This window comes from Trachemys scripta, chromosome 3 (assembly GCF_013100865.1).
Source record: "Trachemys scripta elegans isolate TJP31775 chromosome 3, CAS_Tse_1.0, whole genome shotgun sequence".
NCBI lineage: Eukaryota > Metazoa > Chordata > Testudines > Emydidae > Trachemys > Trachemys scripta.
Genome location: NC_048300.1, coordinates 130199993 through 130224504, shown reverse-complemented (window position 1 = coordinate 130224504; position 24512 = coordinate 130199993). Strand labels below are relative to the sequence as shown.

Here is a 24512-nt window from a genome sequence, read left to right as displayed (position 1 = left end):
ACAGTGTTTATACGGTAAACCCTCATAAGTTGCCAAGGCAGCCTGGACAGTCTTAATCAAAGCAATCGGAATAGTTTGCATTAAGAGCAGCATGCCACAAAGGAGTTTTGCTTGCTTCAGTTGTGTGTTGGGGCTATTCATAAGTGAGTGTCTGTAATTTTGATACTTATGTGAAATGAGGGCCATGTAGACCAAAACTTGATATGACCACTGGCACAATAGTCCATAATGACAGCTTCAGGTGTTTTGTGATGAAAATGCAGATATTCTTCTGCTGGGAAGTCATTTCATGAGACAGATTTTTGTTATAATTTCCAGAACATAATAAATATTTGGCCTTCTATACAAGGCCAAAAAACAAAAACAAACAAAAAAACCCACCAGTGGAAAATCCAGACACAGACACCTCCACCCGAGGTGCAAAGTTAAGACCCTGATTATCCTTTTAGAATAAGGGCATTAAAGACCCATATGGCGTCATCTGTACATGTTTTTATGAACCAAGAGCATCAATGCAAGCAACACGACATGGCCCGCAAACGGCAGGTCTATTCTTTAAAAGTGTTCGCTGAATATTAACAGCTTTCTGAAGAAGTGTGTGTCTGTGTCTGTGTGTGTTAAATATGTGTCAATTTCCTTTGAAAGCGCGGTCTGAGCATTCAGTAATACTGTGTATATTCCATTTTGAAGGCAATAATATGTTTTAGTGGACCCAATCCTGCAAATCTGCATTCATGTGAATAGCTTCTACACATATGAGCAGTCTACCGAAACCAAGGGTCCTGCTGCAGTGAGTAAAGGCTATTGGCAATCTTCGATTGTGTCAAGCTAGGTGCTTTACACATCCAACTTGATTTTCCCTTCCATTCTACTGGCAAGACTTGGGGGGAAACGCAGCTTTTAATTATAATGCTAGTATTTCCTCATGGGAATAAGCAACAATGGACAGGAAGACAGCCTTGACTCTAAAACTGATGATTATCAAGCGTCATCTTAACACAAGAGTTGGCAGGCATCAAGTCGTTTTGAATGCAGGTTATTTCAAGCCTGGCTGGCAAAGATTTTAAGGCGAGAGATTAGTTTAAATTAAGATTCCGTGGCAGAAGCATCCAAATTGCAAAAGGATCTTTCTTTCTAGTTAGGCTATTCCCGGAGAGAGAGAGAGAGTGTGTGTGTGTGAGAGAGACAGAGACAGAGACAGAGAGACCAAAACTTTTGAGTTAAAGACTCTCCTCTATTCCATACACATTTTAATACCGCGATTCAGAGATGACATTGGATGGGAAGAGGACAGCGCTTCAGCAGCAATTTTAAAGTATTTGTATTTAGGGATTTTTAAAAAGTAGCACAACAATGAATAAGAGGCAGCAACATTTATATTAAAACTAAATAAATTACAAGGAAAATGACTCCTGACAGATGACACCTAAGAACTGCTTTAGCTTCCTTACCACAAAACCGTCATCATCAATAGATTTTTTTAGTTTGAAAAATATGACAAGACTGAAGGAAAAAGGCATTATACTTCCTCCTGATGTACTTTAAAACGAGATCTGAAAACAGACTTAGCCATAGAACCTATACATTAGAGGTAACGTGGTTGTTCTATATATCCATTTAGTTTCCTGTTTCAGATATTTCTACTTATAAAAAGAAGTCTAGTCACGTTAAGCAGGAACCAGAGGAGAAACCTTCAGTTTGTCAAATTCATTAATTAGAGAGCTGCATATACTAGAAAAATACTCGGCTTCTTCCCTGACTCCCGACTATTTCACCATGAGGAAATGTTTACCAGAGTGTAATGAACAGTTTCTGATAGCTGGGTTTTTGCAAAACTTCCATTTGTCCTTGCTGATAGTCATGTCTTGCAAAGCAGAAAATGATGAAACCCTTTACAGCATTATACGTTCTCATTAAAAATCCAGCTCTCACAGCCATTTCTTCGTCTTACTGGCAAAACCTATCACTTTCCCCATTTAGGTCATTACCAGCCAGCCAGCCCGCCCTGTCTTGCTCTCTGGTGCCGCTACAGAAAGAAATCTTCCTTCCAGCAGCTACCATTCTCTCTCTCTCTCTCTCTCTCTCTCTCTCCTCCCCCTCCCCCCCCCCGATACCGATGGTTTCCCTGGCTCTTCTCAGATCAAGTGCTGAATTCAATAGGAGTCTAAGGGGTGAAATCATATTCAATCTGTCTGTCCCCAGCACAGCATTTAAATGCACATTTATTTATAGTAAGGAAATCAATGGAATAGGACCCAGGAAATTTGAGTTACATGCTCCAGGCTCTGCCACTGGCCACTTGGGCAAGTCATGTCCTTCCTCGTGCCTCAGTTTCCCCATTTGTAAAATTGGGGTTATTCTACTTGCTTCGTAAGGTGCTTTGAAAGCACTATATAAGCTAGGTGGATTATTATTGTTATTAACATTATTATTAAATATCCAGTAATAATATTTTGTATTATGATGCTGTTCAGGAAGAAGGTTTATCAGAAAATTAAGTGTTTCATATTATAGCTACAATTAGTCAGAAAATAGAACATTTATTCTACAAGATATGACAACCCCTGATAAACTCTTAAGGAAAAATGTACACGGTGTATAAAGAATCAAGCGAAACATTGCAGAGGGATTATGTGAGTGGGGAAGTTTGACAGAATGCACTCTCTTTGGTTATATATTTTAGCTTTGTGTGTCCTTCTACAATTTTATTATCCTTGGGTCAGATTCAACAACAGATTTGAAAATATCAAGCTCGCCACTATTTTCAGAGCAGTAGTCTAAACAGAGAGAATCAGTGAAAATATTCAAATCAGAAGAATCCCAGCATGCCGTCTTTATGTAGGAAAAATCATATTGATATGAATGATCGTTTTGTCTGCCTCAAAGCTGCAGGATCAGACCATTTAGGTGATACAACATGTTAAAGTGCCACAACAATACTCTAAAGGAGTTAACACAGAGACTCTATACAATGTATTTCAAGGGATTAGGGAGACATTATAAAACAAATGTATCAACGGACACAAAAAGTTTCACAAATATTTCCTGGCACCTTTGTGAAACATCTAAGTTAATCTAATCACCAGTTTGCCTTTTAAGTTATGTTTTTGAATAATACACGTAAAAGCTTCAGTTACGCGTGCGCTAGCTATGTCAAAAATAAGCAGCTCCTTTCACTCTGCGTTTCAACTGGCCTCACACTGGGGTTGCTGCAAACTCTATGAAAGCCAGTGGAAAGTCTCCCATTAGCTCCAATGAGCTTTGTATCAGACCCACTGCCTGCATTTGCTATTCTTTGCCAGTCATAAACAAATCTGTAAAATCTAACAGAAAGACCATTTTACAAAGATCAAAGGCCTTTACTCATCACTCCACACTTAGATATACCCCCGATTAAGTCAATAGGAATTTTTGTTGAGTGGGGAATGCTAAATAGAGCCATTAATATCTATTTTTCAGAATAACCTTACTAATGAGGATGTAATTTCTGAAGGGAAAAGAACCCTTTCTTGTGCTGTGTACCCACTCGTGCTGTGTACTTCCCTGGAATGCATCCGTAGCAATGCATCCAGCCTGCAATTTTATACCAGTGATCAGTTATATAGTGGAACAGTGTTTCTATGAATAGGTTCTCATATCTGATTACAAACCTTATTTGTGTCATGACTGCATAAAGCTATAGCAGGACAGTACTAAATAGATAAAATTAAAATAACCAATCTGTAACACGAGTGCGGATCCTTGGTTAATCCTAAAATGTTGTATCTGTGCTGTTTATTTCTTCTCTCTAGATACCGGGCTTGACATTTATTAGTACCAAATCTCCCCTATTTATCTGCACATTCCATTGTTCCAACCTCTCTAGGTCACTTTGCGGTTTGGCTCGGTCATTTTGTGTCATTGCTCTTTCTCCTATTGTGGGGTCATTCATAGATTTGATCATAGATTAATCTAAAGATCACGAAAGGACGAGGTTGCCTAGGGACAGAGTGTAGAAGGAGAAGAGGCGAGAACAGAGGAGAAATCCCTTGGAGGCAGCAATAATGTGGTGGAGGGAGGTGCAGTCAGAGAGGTTAGAGGAGAACCAGGAAAGGTAGGGAGCAGCTTCCGGGACAGGGTAATATTAAAGGTAGTGGATAAATCAAGGATAAGGGTGGAGAAGAAGCCTTGAGGTATGGCCTAGAAAAGGTCACTGTACCTGATGAGGAAAATGTCATGGGCGTGGAAGGAGCAAAAACCAAATGTTAGGAGCAAAGCAAGAGCTTGGGGAGAGGTATTCAAGGCAGTGTGAGTAGCAAGTCTGTTCCAAATTAGAGGCACAGGAGAGGAGTAGGTGTTAGAAAGAAGGATGGCGGCAGATGGGGTCAAGAGACGGCCTTTTGAGAACAGAGGAGAGGGCATGCAGAGAAAATACCAGATTGAGAGGAATGAGGTACGGTGGTGCAAGGAAGGTCAGGAATCAGGAGGGCGAAGGACAAGTAAAAGATACTTGGAGCAAATAGCATCAATCTTCTCTTTAAAAGCCTCATCAAGAAGCAGGGCAGAAAGGAGGGATTATAAAATGGAAGGCAGCTGTAGAAAGACGGAGAAGAGGCCACGAGAGAATTAAGGAAGGACGGAGAAGTAAAGGAGTTTGGCAAGGGAGTAACCGTGCAGAATGGAGAACACCCAGGTTCTAGCCCTGGCAGTTTATGAGACATCTTGACATCAGACATGCTGGCTGAGAGAAAATGTTAGAAAATGTAAACAGTTTAAAAAAGCCTCAGTACCAATTTCTCTCTCATCCAGGAAGACCAAAAAGCAAATCCAAACGAACAAACCAAAAAATTCAGTCAGATAAATATAGTCCTTGCTATTAGCCACAATCAATGTTAGTCCCAGGATATTTAAAGTTGCGTGTAGAACAGCACAGATTCTGTTTGTTTGATTGACTGGAAGACTGCCAGGTTTCTGTATATTGCTACACTCCGCTGCTGAAAATTACTCAGCTGTGTGTAGAAGTGTCATTTGTTTTACATGAGGCAAATATAATGATAGTTTTCACCAGGGCTCTCAGGTGAGAACATGTTCTTTACTAGCTAGTGGGGTCCTGGGATTTCAGCAGAATGTCGAATAGTCTTCTGGGGAGGCTTACAGAGATAGTGGCCGCGCACAGAGTTTGAGCTAAAGCTTATTGTAATCAAATGAAGGATTACCATTGACTCCAATGGGCTCGATTTAAAGCTGATAGGGTATTGTTGATAACTATTTGCCTTGTTCTATATCATTCATTCAATGACCAAACCAAAGCATTTTTGATGTAATTATGTCATAGACTTCTTTTTGGTTGAATTCCAAGGAATCGCATGTCTAAACATATTACACCTGAAGAAATGCAAGGTATACGGTTCTGACTTTAAACGTTCATTGCAGGCATTCAAAGGGGGAATCTGTCATTTATTTCCACGTTCCAGCTAAACCTTTTCCATCCTGCTATATCTGGTCACACTTTCTACTACAGACAATTAAATTAAAATAAATCATATGGGATCAACAACACATAGTTCAAAGCAGAAAATACATTGGGGGCATACTTTGCCCTTGATTGACTTGCTTAACTCCAATGATGTGTACAGGAGTTGTGCACAATATGGCCCAACATGTTTGCCTGGAACAATGCTAGCCATTCCTGAGTTCAAGGAGTGCCAAATTTTCCAGGGAATATTATAATTATATTTCAAGGGACAAATTCATCCTATGGTGTTGCACTAGGTATGAATTTGGCTCGTTAAATCCTGGGTTTTGCATTTCAATCTAATTTACCCTGAAAATACCAAAATATGTGAATGGCCAGACAGCTTTCTATCGTTCATAAGTCAGAGGAGACTCGAGCTCACATACTGTGTAATCAAAGTTTAACTGTAATTTACATACCCCAAATTTGAGTCTGCGCGGGAAAGGGAGCAGGATACAAAGGAAATTGTGTGGGGTATGGTAATTCTGTCAATTTTTATTCCAAAACGGCTCCTCCCCACAAACTCGGTTGTATCCGATCTGGTGGAGGACCTCAGAATATTTCCCCATCGTTTATTTATTATTTATAGTGTGCATTTGTGTTCTGTTGGTTTCAGGTTTTTAGACAGGTCCCAGAAATGTTGGCCAATAACGCTGACAAACCCTACCTTGTGTAAACAGTGTCATGGGATCTTTAATGTCCAATACACAGAAAAGCCAGGGACTGCGTTTTAAGGTCTCGTCTCAAACAGTAAACTTCACGGTAGTTAGTCCATTCTCCGCTGAAAGGAAGGGCATAGAGGACTTTGTCTAAATTTGACCTTGTGATTCCAGGACTCCGGGTGTTTCCCAACATTAGGCTGCATGGATAGCTAGGTATGACCTTTAGGGGCAGTAGATGGTGCTTAACCAAATGACAAAAAGAGATATGTGGTGTAGATCTTGATTCCACGTTGTTTTCTGCGTAAATGAACACAAGTATCAACTGACTGCAGAAAATACAGGGGGTGTTGGAAAGCACGACTGGACATTCTGTCTTTTCAGACGATTAACTAGTTGCAGCTGTTTAGATGCTATTTCCCATTAATGTTCGCTAGGGATAGAAAACTGAGCCATTTATTCGGCGTAGAGTTCATAATATGCAATAAAAACAACCCGGATACATTGTCAGAAGAGTGCATGTCGTATGGCTCATTTAGAAACAGGTCATTGTTAGGTTTACAGTGCTCTTCAAGATGTCCAACAAGTGCGAACCATCATCGCACAAAAGATCATACTAATGAGTCGTGGCATAAATATATGCATATTTATCATGCTCAATATATATGCTTTTGGATCAATAAACATTCCATATAACTTGTAGCTGAGCTGTCAGGAAAATTAAAAGGAAATCACACCGAAGACAGATTATTACAATTATAGACAAACGTCGAGCTGTCAAAAGATTCCAAAAATCACTAAATCCCAGTTAAATCACTGTGGGGGAAAAGGGAAAAAAACACTTTCCCCCTTTGGGACGACTGGCTTTGGAGTTTTAAATGAATGCGCCTTCATGATATTTCTTCACCATGAGAACGCTTCTTCGGCCTAATGATACAGCCTCAGGAACTCCTGTAAAACTCACACTCAAGTCAATGAGAGTTCTGTCTGAGTGAAGACTGAAGAAAAGACTGTACGGATTGGCCGTAGGTTTGTATCTTATTCTCAATTAGGACTCATAAAAATGCAAACCTTTTAGCTGGAGAATTCTTTGCACTTATAAAATAACCTATTAACAGCCTATTTGGTGACATAGCTAGCTAGCTAGATGCCATGTGATTTTTATTTGTAATATTTATCTATGATAGTTAGCATATGGTTTCGATGCTGTGGGATTTCGAGAACCTAACTACGGATATATGGGTGTGATTGATTTGACTGAACAATTATTAAGTACTCTTAGCATATGACCGTAAATCGCTGTATAAATTACTCTACACAATCTAGTTTGGTTATGGTACAAAAAAATAATAAGAGGCCTGATGGCTACTCCTTCACCTCCCTGCTTAAGCCGTGAGATCCACCCGCGTGTGTATTTTCCTCTGAGCAGACCCATCTCTGCAACCGCGCAGGGTCTGGGAGGAACAGCGTGTCGGTTACTCCGCGAGTGGGAGAGAGTGATGCAGAGATTTAGGAATAAGGAATAGGCCTGAATTTTTAGGGCTAAATTGTAGGGCTCCGCTCCCCTCACTCCCATGGAGTTTTGCCCGTTTACAGTGGCATAGAACTTGGCCCTTTTTGTTTGCAGCATTCAGAAAACTTATTTCTTTCTTGGTCTGTTTTTTTTTCTGTATTTTTTTTTCTGTATTCTGTACACACCTTATAACAGAATAGGGTGTGTTGGTTTTTAAGGGCTCCATACTATTCTGGAACAAACGGCACAATATACACTGTTCACGATTCTCGTAAGGCCAAGAACTGCAGGTGCACCAAGAGCCAAGTCCTGAGCGAGCGAGCAAATAAATGCTCCTGAACTAACACAGCGTAGGATCCGAGGCGTCTCCCACCGAATAGCAAATTTCCCAGTTATTTCAATGAGAGCAGAACCGGGTCCTATGAGAACATAACATAAGAATGGCCATACTGGGTCAGACCAAAGGTCCATCTAGCCCAGTATCCCGTCTGCCAATAGTGGCCAATGCCAGGTGCTCCAGAGGGAATGAATGGAACAGGTTAATCATGAAGTGATCCATCCCCTGTCGCCTATTCCCAGCTTCTGGCAAACAGAGGCTAGGGACACCATCCCTGCCCATCCTGATTAATAGCCATCGATGGACCTATCCTCCATGAATTTATCTAGTTCTTTTTTGAACCCTGCTATAGTCTTGGCCTTCTCAACATCCTTTGGCAGAGTTCCACAGGCTGACTGTGCCTTGTGTGAAGAAATACTTCCTTTTGTTTGTTTCAAACCTGCTGCCTATTAATTTCATTTGGAGACGCCTAATTCTTGTGTTATGAGAAGGAGTAAATCGCTATAACTCTTCCCCCACGCCACGTGAAACGAAGTGAAAGGGGTGGTGGGGCTGGGAACCCACAAGGGAGAAAATTAGACCATTCACAATCACTTTTGCATACGTTGCCTGTGCCGCTGAAGTGAGATATACAGTATCGATTCCGAGCTTCTGAAATAGCAAGATTCCATTTTCCAAACATTCTGTTCGAAATCCCTCCCTCGAGTCAGCCTGCAACCACATTATGGGTTCGTGGCTGCCCCTGACGTGAAATGATTCCGCTCTCTCAAACTCATTACCCTTGTTTTGTGAGTCAATAAAAGTCATCTAAAATAGTTGTCTCTTTTTCTGTTCTGGCATGGGGTAGGCAGAGAGCTATTTCTGTGCTGTGAATCAACTCGCAGTTATATATTGTACAGTGTATGTATGCCACATTATATATATGCCACATACACAACTCACATCTATTTTCTTAGATCGATTCAAAATAAAGGTAACATATGGGCAACGGGTGGTTGAAAAAATCCTGTTGACTATGACATATAGAGTTTGCTGGTCTGAAACGTAGGAATCCTGTGGAAGATAAAAAAGGGAGAATCTTCTATTTTTTTCTATGGTAATATTTTCTTCTAGTGGATGCGAAACTCATACATAAATCGTCTGAGCCCTCAATGAAGCTACACTCATTTACATCAGCAGTAGAATGTCTGATCCTGCTCATCCTCTGGTCAAAGGCATAACTCCCATTGATTTCAGTGGGAGCAAATGAAAACCGTCACGGCTGACCAGCGGGTTCATTTAGTTTGAGAACTTTAAATCAGCAATAAAATGTGTACTGCAAGTATATTTCCTGATTTGAAGACGATCAGGATCGAGAAAGACCCCTGTCCATCCAGAACTGATCCTCTTCACGCCGCCCCTAGGCGGGCAAAACTTCTATCTACTTAAATGGGAATCTTGACTGATGAAGGAATTCAGGATCGGGCCTGTTGTGTCCCTGCTTCTTGCTGCCCGAGTATATTGATCAGGATTTAGCACACAAAGGGTGAATCAGAGCTGTGGGGATGTCCTCTTCGAGCTAAACCACCGGTCGACGGTGGGATTCAAGTCAATTGATAACCGAAAGCTTTCCTGTCTAACAGAGGGATTGTGTCAGTGTCGAGTCGACCCTGCGATTTGGTATTTTTCACCCTATTGATTTTAAATCTTCTTCACCCTGTGAGTCTCAGATGCCCTTTTTCTTAAAAGTGATGGGCTCTTCAGTTATGGAAACAGTTTAAGTAATCGGAAAATCAATAGCTGCAGCCCCTACGCTCTCTCTCCTGATAATAATCAGACCTCAGAATAGGATGGGAAAAGAGAGGCGGGGCAATGAGGGGTGAGGTAGGAAAGGGGGGTACTGAGAGCATCTTCCGTTCTCAACATGAACTAGCCACCCATTAGAAGAGTTGGACTGGATTTCATTATAAAATGCCGGGGAAATACGTACACAAATATAACACGGCCTTTCTCATGTCTTCCTCTCTTTGATCAACCCGGGCCATCCCCTTTGGTCGGTACTGGGGTCTGTTGACACGAGAAAGCTTGGGTGTTGCTGCAAGTGCGTGGCGGAAGGTCACCGTCAGTGAAGGAAGAAGAAAATAGTCTGACATCTGTGTTTATAGGCGAAAGTAACAAATCGACAGCGTCTCATAGCGGGAGAGCTCGCTCTCTATTCTGCCCTCCCTTTTCAATTGTCAGGCCAACTGGAGAGTAACTTATACCACTTCCAGGAGGCCGACAGTCGGATCTCAAAACTCGCTTGTCAATTGTTTCATATGGCTTTATCAGCCAATACGAGCCTTATGTCTCATAGGGCCTGATCCAAAGCCCTCTGAAATCAATGGAAGTCTCCCATCTTATTGACTTTTATAGGCATCGAATCAGGCCCATGATGCTTGCTGTATATATTTCTAAGGTATTTCTAATTATACTTTTAAAATAACTCCTCTTTGTAGTCCTTTCTGTGTTAATTTTAACTCTTTACTGTATAAATGCATCTCATGAAGATCCCCCTCTGTATCTTTCTCGTTGATTTCCTGCTACTAGAAAAAGCATTAGCTACGCGGGTTTTTGGAAGATGTTTATATTATTGGTAGGGTTGAACAAACGAGCGTCATTGGACGTTGGGTGAGAGAGATCAGTGTTTCGTTTCTGTTTTTGTTTTCCCTGAACACGAAATAATCCCTATGTCTTTCCGAGCAGGATTCCCATTAAACTGCTCCCCTCGCCACCCCATCAGAGTCCAATTATGTCATTGCAGCTTTCTTTCTAATCATCTTTTCTCAGGAGCTGTCATGAACATTTGCTGTGCTGGCAGTCCCACCGAGAGACATTAGCCCGGTCATTTTCTGTCTCTCTTTTATTTCCGTAGTTTCTCTCCGAAATCTTTATAAATCTCCTTTCTAGGAGGAGTGTCCAAGCGGGTGGAAGTCTGAATACAATGAAACCTGAGAATTTCTGTCACTCTCTGCATATGGTCCTAAGTGCTTTAATCCCAATTAGGGGCGGCTGACACACGGTCCTATTCATCCCAATCAGCTCTTGAATACATTTGCCTAGAAATGAACTTCACAAATAGAGTCTCTCCTAAATGTGCCCAACAGCAAGGAAAATCGAATTGAGACAGGGGCTCATTCTAAGGCGATGGAGGGAGAAAAGGTATGAATTTATAAGGTACACCGAAACATTGCAATTCAGCAACAAGTTTACTGACTTTTATTTGTACCATGTCAACCGAAAGAACCAAGAGATAAGTTGGGGGTTCGGGGGGAGAATCCGGTTAAAAGGCAACTTTAGACGGACTTTGAATACCTTATGTGGCAAGCATCGCTTCCAGCTAAAACTGGGTTTAAAAAACAACCACCCTACTCTGGAATTTTTAACTAGCACCAAACGTATTTTAACCCGATCTCGAATGAAGCTTGCTTGCCCCTAAGAATAAGAATCCCAAATTGAGATCATGTCATCTGCTGGGGTTCCCATGGAACCTTAGTGACTACTCAAAAGCTGCTTTAATATCCCACCCGCATCTTGTCTGCACAGCTCTGCTTGTTAGGAGCCTTTAGCGCTCACCCCTGTCCGCTCACTCTGCCAATCCGCCTCACATAGGTAATAATTAATATTAACAGCTCATTCTGATTACGATTATTGTTATTATAGAAGTAAAACAAGACAGAAAAATACACTTAAAACTGTGCTTGGATACTCCAGCGCCAAGGAAGTTTTAAATTAAAAGCAACGATTTATGAAAGAACTCTGGGTCTGTTTAAAATGCGCATTTTGCCTTATGACGTGGAAAACAGCTCGCATGTAATACAGAGTGTTGTGATCTATGCACTGCATACTGTGTGTATGTGTGTGTGTGTGGGGGGGGGGTGCGTGCGTGTGTGTATATGTGTGTAGTGTGGCCGAAGACTGTGGCACCGTATCAAAGCATGTGCAATCTGAAATGTTACAGCTGATCATTTCCAATCTGCAAAGTTCATCGTTCGCAGAGCCGTTGTTTTCCTTTCTGGAATGGATAAAACACTAAAAAGGGCCAATGGAGGGAATTGGCTGCTTAATTTTACTGCGAGAATATTGACTACTGAATGAAGGGGCAGTATTTTGTTAAAGCATCCACTGTGTTTCTCCGCAACATAATGAAGCTGGCCCTGTATACAGGCATTCATGCTGGTTTGAATGTAATGTTGAACCTTCTCTGTGCTGGAGCAGTTTGATGATTTGAATGGAGCTCCCTGGTGGGACATTGCTCTCTGCAACTGTGCCTCTTTGGATGACTGTTGTTCCTTAACATTCATGCTTCATTATGGGGCAACCTGTTAAATCAAAAAGAACACTGTGCCAAAGTGTTCCGTAGGGGCATTGGCAGTTCAGCGGTGGGCATAAATAAGGGCTGACTGCTAAAATATCTTTCATGAAATCTCTGGGGCAAAAGTTATTTCACTTTAATGGTGTTTCGAGCAGCCCAGCTTAAGTATATAAAAAACGAGAGTGGAACGTTTTGATTGAGTCTAAACATTGTCTTTGAATAATGCTGAAACCATGTAATTAATGTGTCTTTTTAATAAGGGACAATACGGTCGTTCAAGCTATTTAATTTCATTTAATTTTCCATCCCATTTGCTCCAAAGGCTGCTTTTACTTTTAACACCCGGCCTTTCATGCTGCATCTTGCTCCAGTGGGCACATTAGATCGGTTTCACCCTTCCTTTTTAGGGAAGGAAAAATAAAAGAAAATGTGGTTCCTTTCCTCTTTTGTGGACAATTTATTTCACTTGGGGAACTTCAACTTTGAGCCACAGGACAGAATAAAAATTGGAGAACTGGTGTGAATGCTTCCAGAGCGGGGCTTTTCTTTTCTGAGTGGATGGGAACCAGTCACAATTGGCTATATTAATAAATAACTTTCCTCACAGTCGGCCTTTACATGGTCCTATTGATAAAATTGTTCGCGTGTCGTTCACGCTTTGTGACTCATTAAGGAGGGGATGGAGCAGCTCCCCAAATGGAGCGGTAGGGTACCTTGGTTTCCTTAAAAGCCCTCTCTCTATCTCTGCAGCGCTTGCAATTTAAACTGGGTGTCATCCTAAAGTCGCCAGGCCAGAGGTTATAGGGACATGTTCATGGCTTAAATTTATTGCCCTCAACTTCTTGTTTATCCTTTCCCCCCCATTCATGCTGCTGATCAAAGGGGTCATCTCAGTTTTTTTCCACCCCCGCTGCAGTCCACACCAAACCCTATTCTCAGAATGTTCCCTACAATTACACCATGGAGAGGAATGATCGATAATCATTAATGTTTCCAGAGACGTAGTTTACATTTGTTTCTGCTTGCCTAGTGTGCGCGCAAATGTATCATTATTGAAAATGTATCCATGACCTACATTGATTTAGTGCAGGGGAACAATTTGTGACTAGAGAAGGCATTTTGCCACAGCCATTTCCCCCGTCTTTCACTTAGGCCGGGTTTCTTCATTAGTTATTTAAATAGGGGCAGATTCTGGTTTCATTCAAATCAGCAGCAAAAGTCCCGTGCTGCCACAATCTAACCCATGGTTTGTATCTCTGTGGACATAGCCATATAACAAAATAGAACAGGCAAAAAAGGATGTAACGCCATGTCCTAGAGGCATGATACTGGACTTCAGCCATTTAACCACTGTAGTGTTTAAACCGAAGAAATATTTGAAGTTTATGAATTTACGTGAATATACAAATACATTTCAACGTGTAATATGTGGCAGCTTCCTAACATTAAATTAAACACCAATTTGTTGTTGCACTGAACAGAAGATGGGTTTGATGAAATTAACTATCTGCATAATCAACTGCCATGTTAAGATCTGCATTAACTTGAAAGACATGGCCTGCCTTAATTGGTATCATAGCGCCGCGTGTTGTGATGTCTGTCTTCATATATACTTAGGCCAGGCTAACACAGATCATGCAGATTTAAGAATTATGAGGTTCATTTAAAATCACCTTATTTCTAAAGAGCTTTTCCGCTTATCCCATTACATGCCATACTTTTAGAGAAAAATGCGCCATCTCACCTTTAGTATTTATTATAATGGCGAGTGCTGCTGTAAACAAAAAAATATAACGATTAAAAACCTTATGATGATATATTGAGAGCTACCTGCTATAAGATATAATGCCTAGATAATTGCCTGCAATGCATAGCATTTGCTCAGTTTCATATAACCTATAGTGAGCTATACCTAAAAGACTAACTTTTTAATAGCTTGTTTTTTAACTGATTAGGATTGGATTATTTACCAAACTACAGAAAAGAACGAGAGCAGTTGCTATTGGAAATAATGTCTAAAATGTGCCTATGCAACTGTTTTTCAAAGAAAGAAACATTCAGATGTAGCCTATTTAGATCAACTTCACCTATATTAGTGAGCTTCCTATTTAGAAATGGGAAAAATTATAAAAGTGCAAATAGAAGTTTCAGTTATTGACTCTTTAGTCTTTTGTGCACATCTGGATTTGTGTGTGTGTGTGTCCAATTAATAGATCAGGATAAATTCCCGTTCCAAAATCTTGTTCTTCCCCCCCCACACTGTCTTAGATGTTTTTATGCGCTACAAATGTACTTGTAAGCTACTCGTAGACCAGTGTTTCATGTTTGTGTAATTAAAATACGATCACCCTTTACAAAAAGTACAGATCATTTGGAATCATGGATCTGGGTTAAGTTACATTTTTTTTTTACTTTTTAAAAAAGTATTCTCAGTGGGAGCAATGTTGTATATGGAAAAATAACTTGGAGAGGTATTAATTTAGAAGGGGTACACAAACATATATTATCCTCTTTAGAATGCTGTGATGTCTGTTTGTATTTGAATCCATCTCTTGAATTTCTCTAACAACAGGAATTAAACAATTCCCACGGTGTTCACAAATGCAACACTTCGTGATTTAAAAGGGCAACAATGGTTCATATTTTGTGCCATTCATCCCAGAAGAAAGTAAAAGTTAAGGAGCAGAGCTGTTATAAATAGGTTACTGGCCTGAAACCAATCCACTGAAATGGTAATATGGTCTTTAAAAAAAAAGTGTAGGTATTTTCTGGTGTTTTCCCATCAAGTACCTGCCCAATTTCTGTATGGCACACGCCAGGAATCAATAGAAGTTAACAAGTCCTCAAAACATTCCCCATCTCTTTGTTTAATCTTCTTTACAATAAAGCCAAGGGAAGAGAATTAAAAATCTTTGAAGTATATTAAACCTCAAAAGAATCAGCCAAGTAGACTTAAAATAGTCACTTATTTTCCAAAACTGGTTTGTCTAGGAACAATAAAAGGAAGTAAAATTTATGGAGAAATTATACAGTGGATTTGTCACTTAAAATATCGTAACTGTCTCGGGGACAATACCCCATGCTGAGGATTAATGGTCCCTCCAGACCTTTGATTCACCAGCGCCTTTTCTTTGCCCTTGACAAATTGGATTTTTAGGAATGGGAAGGTCGCCTGGACCATTGTTTGCTAGCCATTCAAAGTACTTGATTATGCAGGAGGGTTAGGGAAAGGCTCCACGTGACCCACTTGGATGGAACTCTGCAGCTGCTGTAAGAGCTAAACTCTCTCACCAAACTCTGCGCCCTAGAGCATCAACGTGCCAAGGGGTACCCCTCCTGTTCCAATTGAAAAGCCGGCGTGCACACACCACCGCGTCACTCTGCAGGCGGAGATACGCCTGTGTTCATCCTGCTCGCTGGCTGTCTCTGTCACTCCATCCCCGTTAAGTGCTTTGGGTTCCTGATTCCTTATACCCAGAGGCAGCAATGCAAACAAGCAGGGCTCCGGCCATCAGCGTGAATGCAGAAAGTTGCATCCCAGCCGGACTGCGTCTGGGTCCTGTGCCGGGCATCTTCAAACTGGGCAAGTACCTGTCAGACCGCAGGGAGCCAGGACCTAAAAAAAAGGTATTTCCTATGGTCTCTCCCGCACTGCTGGACCTTGTTTGATCAGAGAGTGACTCAGGAGGATCTGTACTTAGGATAAGAGGCTGACTTCTCCTCGGTTCATCCTGCCTTTTAGAACAAGCCAGAGTACCAGGAAAGAAAGGGAAGAGTTTGATAAAGTATCCCAAGATTCCTTGTTACGGCTTTGAAATTGAATGTATAGAAAACCTATCCAGCCTTCCTGCCCACTCCCTGCGTTGCTGGATAGTGTTACGGCAGGCTGGTCTTGGTAGCGGGAAGGTGAAGGGGCTGTGGCGGTGTTTTCAGACAAGAGGATATGTCCCTGCCCTTGAGATCTTCATTAAGCCAAAGAGAAGAGGGATGATAGAGGGGCACATTGCACAGCCGGTGATTGCAGAGAGCCTGTTTCGATGTATCCTAAACAAGAGGTGCTTGTCCCTGGTTTTAGGTGTGAGGGAGTTTCGCTAGTTTGCAGCTTTGTGGCGCTGGCTATGCTCTCAGATGCTGTTGCTTTGATAACTTGTGGGTGATTTGTTCCTTCCTTTCTCCCTTTTGGTCTTTCTGAAACGTAATTACCGACCTGTTCAGAGAAATCGTATTCTCCGTCCAAGCGTCCCTGGATTTGTTACGGCTTCGTTGATATATTTATTTATTTGGTGTTTATACAATGGGGCCACAGCGACAAGGTCAGCCAAAGCCATATTAGATACCACCGCTGTTGCTTTTTATTTGTATTTTTAAAAATCGTCTTCTCTTCGGCCGGTATCGAAATCTGAGCTCCAGTAATAATTTGTATCTTTTCGAGCTGGACGCAGGCGGATGGGAGAATGAGATTGGTTTATAAATATTCCAGGGGGTAGGTTATTTCCAGGTACAGCACAAGCCCCAGATGCCCGTGCTGAGCCAAGGCTCAGAGTTAAGGGTGGTTTTTCCAGCTTTTTCCAGCTATTGAAAACAAACCCGTGGCTTAGAGCTCAAATACATGTACAATAGAGATGCCCTGAAATCATCACAGTCGCGTGTAATTGAAGGAACTGACTGATGTTAGAACTCCATGAGTCTGGAATGCGGAAAATATCTCAGGCTTCCAGTAGCAGACACCTCAAAGTTTCAAAATCTTCCCTTATAAACAAAAGGGGTTTAATGGAGAGGAACTAGTTACCCCAGCAAAATTCTGCTAGAGAGTGTTTTCAACTGGCTTGTGTTGTAAATGGATCTATAGATGCGATGGCCACAAGGCAAACACTCCCTCTTCTCCCCCCTTCCCCAGTGCACAGGTTGGTCATAAGTTCCGCTCGGATTTTTAATGCCCTTTAATTGTTTTTAAACGCTCTGCCAGCCCCCTCAAATTTATTTCTCATCTGGCTCCATTGGTTTCTCTCTTTAGACGGCTTTGTTCAATTGACTTTTATTACATGGTCATTCAGCGAGCTGGCACTTCATTTTCTCTTTGTATGGGCCAGCAGATTATGAAGTATGAGGCCCAGAGACTTTGTAGCTAAGCAGAATTTTCTCCTCTCTCCCTCCTTTCTTTTGACAAGTCGCGTATTTTACAATTGCTCTACTACAGGCGTAAGGCACGAAACCACACTCATTAAGAAACGTGAATATTAAATATTACCTGTGCATTTTAAAACGAGCTTAAAATTAAAATTAAAGGCAGCTGCAGCAGTTGAAGAAGATACATTTTAGCAAATGCTGTCCAGTGGAGAAATTACTTACACAGAATTGTTCTTACAATAACACAAAGAGTTACAGCTTTTAGAGCCAGACTATGCTGCTATCCTTACTCACAATGAGTAACAACCTACTCCATGGACAATCTCATTTATCTCAATGCACAGTACTTTCAATATGAGTAGGGATGGCAAAATCTAGCTCTTATAAATTAGCTGCTTCTTTCTCTTTCACCACTATCAAACAGTTTGCTGTTATTCCCAAACACTTGTTCGGCCTTTATATATTGACTGTTTAAACCAGCAATTCCCTGGATGGGCAGATGATGCAAGGGTTGCTAGTAAGGAGCACGTTTAGGCTTTATTTATATAAGGGATTTGTGCTTGTGTTTTGTCTTGCTTGGATCCTGTGTGGAAATGACAGTGGCTGACGCCTGTGTTCTAGGTACGGATGGTGAGAGGGGAATTAGTGGATGAAGCCGGGGGCTCAGCTCTGGAGTGGATAGGGTTAATCCGGGCTGCCCGAAGCACACAAGAACAGACACTGGAAGCTATTGCAGATCTACCAGGAGGACAGGTAGGTATCTCTCTCTCTCGATTGCGTGCAACGCTCTGGCTGAATGTTCTTTTAACAGCGCTGGGTTGCATTACAAGGGCACTGATAAGGTTTTCTCTCTTTCGAATAGATTTTCTACAGAGCGCTTAGAGATGTCCAGCCAGGGGAGGAGCTGACCGTGTGGTATTCAAACTCCTTGGCTCAGTGGTTTGACATCCCAATCACTGCTACTCCGACACACGACGAGAAAGGTACAACAACTTGGACTTTATTATTCTATTCAGTAGTTACTGCGTAGAAGTCAATACAACTCACAGGTGCCTTTTCTAACGGAGAACTTCATGCCGATTTCCCAATTGCGAATGTTTTTTTTCCTCAGAGCAACGTTATAATTAGCATCCACGTTGTGATATAAAACTGCAGTTAGAAAACTAAGCAAATAAAATATGTGTTTGCAGACAGACTCTTTAAAAAATATACCCGCACAGGTACAACGATTGTTAATCAGCCACCGTTTTATTGTAAATCAGTCATCTGTTCCTTCTGCTTGTTTTTTAAAAGTTGTTTTTAAATAAGTGGAACCAGCAATTTGACAATACATTGGAGGATTCAGATAACGAGATTGTTTTCAACATTGACTATATTTTATAATTTTGATAGGAAAAGTGGGATTTTAAGATCGTTTATAAAACAATAATTCTCTATTTTTTCAATACAGTAATTTCTCTTACTGCCCTATTAAAACACCATTTTCATCTTTTCCCTTTGGTTACAGCTTCAGATTCCATTTTCAGGTTAAATATGGGACAATTTCCAGCTACTCCTCAGATTCATTTAGTCGTTTTAAAAGGGTAATGATCAGTTTACGCAAATTAGGATGTACTAAGTAAAAATAATGTGGACTTAAATTCAGTTTATATATGTGCACTAGCAAATTAGCACTTGGCATGCATCAGTCTTGGATAAATTATGTGAATCTGCAATTTGCTTTTAGGTGAAGTTGTAGTGTAAACATAAATCATGTTTTAAAATTATTAACCCGGTAGTTTCTGAAAGGGGGAAAACGTATGTTTCGAAATATAACGTAGGAAAAATATTTATCCAGTTATCTGTCTAAATGGTTTCCTATTAATCTGATAGCTAGCATATTTCCATGTGCTGTTTTCCATGTGCAGGCATTTTGTAGCTGACGTGGGGTTTCAATGGATGTAGAATTGTATTCCAAGAGCAGTTACATTGAGTATTTCATACAAATCTCTGCAAAACTGTAATACACTCTTCCTAGTGAAAACGAAGGCAACAGATTGAAGCTCGTTTTGAAAATTGCTTTTGGTGATGGTCTACTTAGTCACTCTGCTTGGAGCGTGAATACATTCATTGCTGCTCTGACATTTCCCTGCACAGATTAGGTTGAATAAAGAGCCTGATAATAGAACAGACTTGTTCAAAGACGAAATGAGCAGCGCACAGGGATTACATGATTCCTACAGATCAGAAGCCCGATCCCGCACTGTCTACACACTTCTTGCTCAGAAGGTTTCCCACATAAGTCAGTACCCTACGTAAGGAGGAAGGGCTTGATCATCTCCTGGAGTTTATTCAGGCCCTGGAGCATAAAAAAAAAAAAAAATCAGGATAGGGCCTGTTATTTAATATACTGAGAAGCACGATTACAATAATACCTAACATTGCTAGTTTATGTCACTCTACGGAGAGTGAAATCATTTCTATTAAAATACTGCAACATGAGAAACAAACTCTGGGTCAAATTCTTAAAGCCAGTGGGGCTACTGCCCCGAGTAAGGCCTGCAGAATTTGACCCGTTGTAACAAAATCAATGAACGGGAGAAGACTCTGCTATATTGTTCTGCATTAAAAGTGAAATGCCGCTAAGTACTCTGTCTGCTGCCCATACTCACCTTGAATATTACCTTACTCCACAAGTAATCTCATTAATTCCAATGGAAGTACTGCTAAAGCACTGCTCTTTCAGAATAAGGACAGCAGAATCTGCTCCACTGTAAAAATACATATGTTTATTTCATATATCCTTTCTAATCCACTGTTAAATATAGCACATATGATGCAATCTTATTCTGAACATCAGTTGTTTCCCAACTTCCAGAGTGAAGTTTCAGAGTAATCAATACAGTGTGAGGGCATAATAAATGGAACAAGACGTTAGTGTAGTTGGCTGAGGGGTGAAAACATTATTACTAATTTTGCAGGGGTGTTGGAACAATTTGTATGGTGGGGGTGCTGAGAGCCATCAAACCAAACTATAAACACGGTATCTGATGGAAAACACTTCAAGCCAGGGGGTGCAACAGCACCCCTAGTTCCAGCACCTATGCACTTTTGTGGATAGCATTTTGAAAAAAAATGCAAGAAGAAACGTCTAGACAGCCGATTTTGTTGAACAAAGTTTTTAACATTATAAACAAGGCTCTTTTAAATAGATCATTGCTTGGAAAGAATTGGTTTTTATTCAGGATACGTTTGCGTTTGGAAACGTTGGTAGTTGGTATTGCAACTACTTTGTTAAGAACATAAACACTCACGCTTATTTCAAACTTCTTTGAAAAGAGCCAAAACGTAGACGTTTCTAAATCAACACAATAGGCTTATTAGGCTGTGGAGGTTGTTTCTAACTGTAAGCCTTTTCGTTTTTAAAGCTAGTTTACCTGTATCCCAATGCACGGTAATAGGATTACTGAAATGGATCGGAGTCAGACACACGGCAATTGAGCAATTAAGGCCTCAGCAGACACACTCCTTCTCCCCCCCCCCCACCAGCTCAGCCCAGCAGTGCGAAAAAACACACAACGTCTGATTTAAGATTCCAGCATAGATCCATAAAGACCACTCACTTCAAGGCAAGCTAGTGAGAGCTATGCATGACAGAAACTACATAATACTTAACAGACTAGAAAATACGCAACCCATGTTTTGTTCTGTGCTTTCATTATTCAGTGTGCATGAAAGTGTTCCAAAGGGGAATGGGGGGTTGGGGTGGAAAGACTTTTATTTTATCCTGAATGATACTGAATGAATGAACTGACACTGGTTGATTCCTGAATTAAAAGTCATTTTTAAAAGGCTGTTTAGTGTGCTAATTCCATGTGAACTTATTCATTAACAACCCAACCATTTTACACGCTTCTCTTGCACTCTTCCGTGCTTTGCTTCAAGTTAATGTATCATTTTAACACACATTGGAACTATGTTTCTATGACATTTCTTAAAAGGCCAAAGTAGACATCTCTGTTGTTTATTTACTCTGCTTTTAAGGTTGCTTGATTTTGCACCTTAGTGTTTGTAAAGATACTTCGCCAATATTTTAATAGGATTCCAGCAACCTTGAAAACATATACTATTTTACTTGCTCAGTTCCACAACTTTGCCTTTTTAGTGTATTCTTTAAAGTTAGGGCTGGTCTGTAATACAGAGCCTGCACTACTACTATTATGATTTTTTAATTGTTTGAAATGTCTAATTTGTAAGTTTTGGATGCTGGTAAGTAGGAGAGACTATTGTATATTTTTTAAAAAAATCTCCTGCAGAGAATATATTTCAATGTCAGGGTTTATAAAACAGGCCAGGCTTTATTTTGATTCCTCAGAAGGAAGAGAAAGAAAAGTCTAAGTTAAAGTAACATGAAGTCATAACACAAACATGGCCATTTCGGTTTGTTCCGCTTCAGGGAAGCCTAAATGTTTAGGGATGGGGCACAAAGGGCATTGTCCTTTGAAAAGGAATGATTACATATGGCCTATACATATAGGAGATTGTCTCGCCGGGTAATGAGGAGCTCACGATCATTAGATTGGCCTTTGTTCAGTTTAGTCAACTCCTCGACATACGCTACCTATTCTGCGAACGTCAACAGATGGGCCCGGCGACAGACGATTTAAGGCAACAGCTGCTCTCGTTTCCCCAAGCCCATTTTAGCCCAGTCCAAACACAGTTTAGCCCACCTCCGCCCAGCCAGCTCTGCTCAGCCCAGGCCAGTCCAGCTTAGTTCCCGGGCCAAGAGGCTTTTGTGACCCCGCTTAAAAAGGCAAACCAGACAGTTGTGGCAACACTCCAGTCCCTAAAGGAGGCGTTAGAGGAGGCGCTGGACGGGCGGGTGGAGAAGGGGGAAGACCCCGTTTGTAGCTAGGACCCGATCCAAACCATTGCAGTTAACCGAAAGCCTCCCATTGATTTCAATGGCGTTTGGATCGGGCCTTTACTGTGCAACTTGGGGGAAAGAAGCAAAAGTAGTGGGCAGTGAGTGAGAGCAGCATTACTTTCCATTGCGCCCCTCCTAGCAATGATTTAAAGGACGTGCATGGACTGTCTAATGCAGGAGTCCCGGGTCCATTGTGGGCCATTTTGCTGCGGTAACAGGGTTTGCACAGGCCTCTCTCTCGCTGACTCAGACGGGTGGGCCGCCACTGTTTGTCTAACGGAGGGCTCCGCTTCTCTTCCTAGGGGAGGAGCGCTACATCTGCTGGTATTGCTGGAGGACGTTCAAATACCCCAACAGCCTCAAAGCCCACGTCCACTTCCACTGCGTCTTGAACAACGGCCGCGGCTTCCTCCACCACCCGGACCATGCCCGCTCCTCGGACCTCTTCAGCCTGTCCCCGAAGGCGACGGCGGGCGAACTCCCCAGCGCGGCGGCTCCCCTGAGGACCCACAGCCTGCAGCAGGCGGCCCGGGAGAGCATCAAGCGGGAATCCGCCGCCTCGCCGCCCTTGAGCAAGCTGGGGGCGCTCCGCAGGCCGGCGGGGAAAGAGGAGCAGGAGCGAGCCTTGGACATGAGCGTGGGCTCGGGGCGGAGCCACGGGCCCTTCCTCGGCCTGGTGGGGAGCTCGGCGGGGAGCAACGGCCTGAGCTTCTACCCGGGGGGCAGGTCGGCGTTCAGGCCGGCCGGCCTCTCCAAAGCGGAGGAGGGCAAGGCCGGCGGGCTGGGCTTCAGCAAGGCCCTGGGGAGCAGCAAGGCCGGGCGGGGCGGGCCCGAGGCGCTGGCGGGCGGCCCCCACCCCAAGTGCGGCGGGCACCCGGCCGAGGGCCCCTCGCCCGTGCTGTCCTGCGCCGGCGGCCTGCGGGCCTTCCCCTTGCTCTCGCACTTCGAGGAGACCTCGGCCTTCAAGCACGTGGAGCGGGGGCTGCACCACGCCGGCCTGCCGCCCAGCCGCTACCCGCCACTGCCTGCCGGGGCCGGGCTGCACCTGGAGCGCTTCTCGCTGCCGCCCTTCGAGGGGCTGAAGGCCTACCCCGGGGAGTGCAACCTGCCGCTCGTGCCCTTCACCCTCTACAACGGCGAGCTGCTCTACAGCGCCCCCTATTATCCGCTCAAGCTGCACCTCGGCAACCTCCTCAAGTACCCGGACTCCGTGGCCTACTTCAACGGGCCGGCGGCGGGGCTGCACCCGGCCGAGCTGGGCTCCCTGGCCGGCATAGACCGGGAGATCGCCATGCACACCCAGCAGCTCTCCGAGATCGCGGCCGAGAAAAGCCGCGGCCGCCTGGAGAGCCTGCAGCCCGCCGCCGCCGGCCCAGCCGGCGGCAAGCCCAAGACCGGCCACCTCTGCCTCTACTGCGGCAAGCTCTACTCGCGCAAGTACGGCCTCAAGATCCACATGCGGACTCACACCGGCTACAAGCCGCTCAAGTGCAAGGTCTGCCTGCGGCCCTTCGGCGACCCCAGCAACCTCAACAAGCACATCCGCTTGCACGCCGAGGGCAACACCCCCTACCGCTGCGAGTTCTGCGGCAAGGTGCTGGTCCGGCGCAGGGACCTGGAGCGCCACGTCAAATCCAGGCACCCGGGCCAAAGCCTCCATAAGGCGGCCGAGGACAAAAGCGAGCCCGGCTACCAGCCCCAGGAGCCGGAGCAAAAGACTGACAACGAGAGCGACGTGGACGTTTGCTTCACGGATGACCCGAGCGACCAGGAAACCAGCAGCAGAAGCAATGATCAGTAGTAATCCAGCGACCGGGGTGGGGGTTGTCACAGCGCAGATCCGCTTCTGTTTACATGGGCTTTGAAACACTTCAGCGGACTTTGCCCTCCTAGGTAAATTACAGGGGGTACCGTATTGAAGGAGGCTCGGAAACAAACCCTTGCGGATGGGGAAAGAACGGGGTGCTTGTTTTTAACCATCCACTCTCACTCCGTTCAGTGCTCTTGTAATGCCTCCTCCTGAACTGCCAAAGCATCAGCCCTCAGGGGGTTTAATCCTAGTCAGCACGAGTCCACACGCAACAAGCACCGCTCTCCTAGGCGCCAATGTTTTAGCCGCCATCTATTTTGTATTGTACCTTCG

The 24512-nt window shown here is 43.0% G+C and overlaps 1 protein-coding gene across 1 annotated transcript; it reads left to right on the top strand.

Annotated features, from left to right (window-relative positions):
- Window positions 1-15822: 15822 nt before the first annotated feature.
- On the top strand, window positions 15823-24170 carry PRDM13 (PR/SET domain 13). Its single transcript, XM_034767008.1, has 4 exons — window positions 15823-15963; window positions 18085-18216; window positions 18326-18446; window positions 22672-24170. The coding sequence occupies exons 1-4, from the start codon at window positions 15823-15825 to the stop codon at window positions 24168-24170; spliced, it is 1893 nt and encodes a 630-aa protein (XP_034622899.1).
- The last annotated feature ends 342 nt before the right edge of the window (window positions 24171-24512 follow it).

Coding starts and splice junctions, on each gene's coding strand:
- PRDM13 (XM_034767008.1), top strand. CDS start 15,823: ATGCAAACAAGCAGGGCTCCGGCCATCAGCGTGAATGCAGAAAGTTGC. Junction 18,217..18,325: donor CAGATCTACCAGGAGGACAG/GTAGGTATCTCT, acceptor TCTTTCGAATAG/ATTTTCTACAGAGCGCTTAG. Junction 18,447..22,671: donor TCCGACACACGACGAGAAAG/GTACAACAACTT, acceptor TTCTCTTCCTAG/GGGAGGAGCGCTACATCTGC.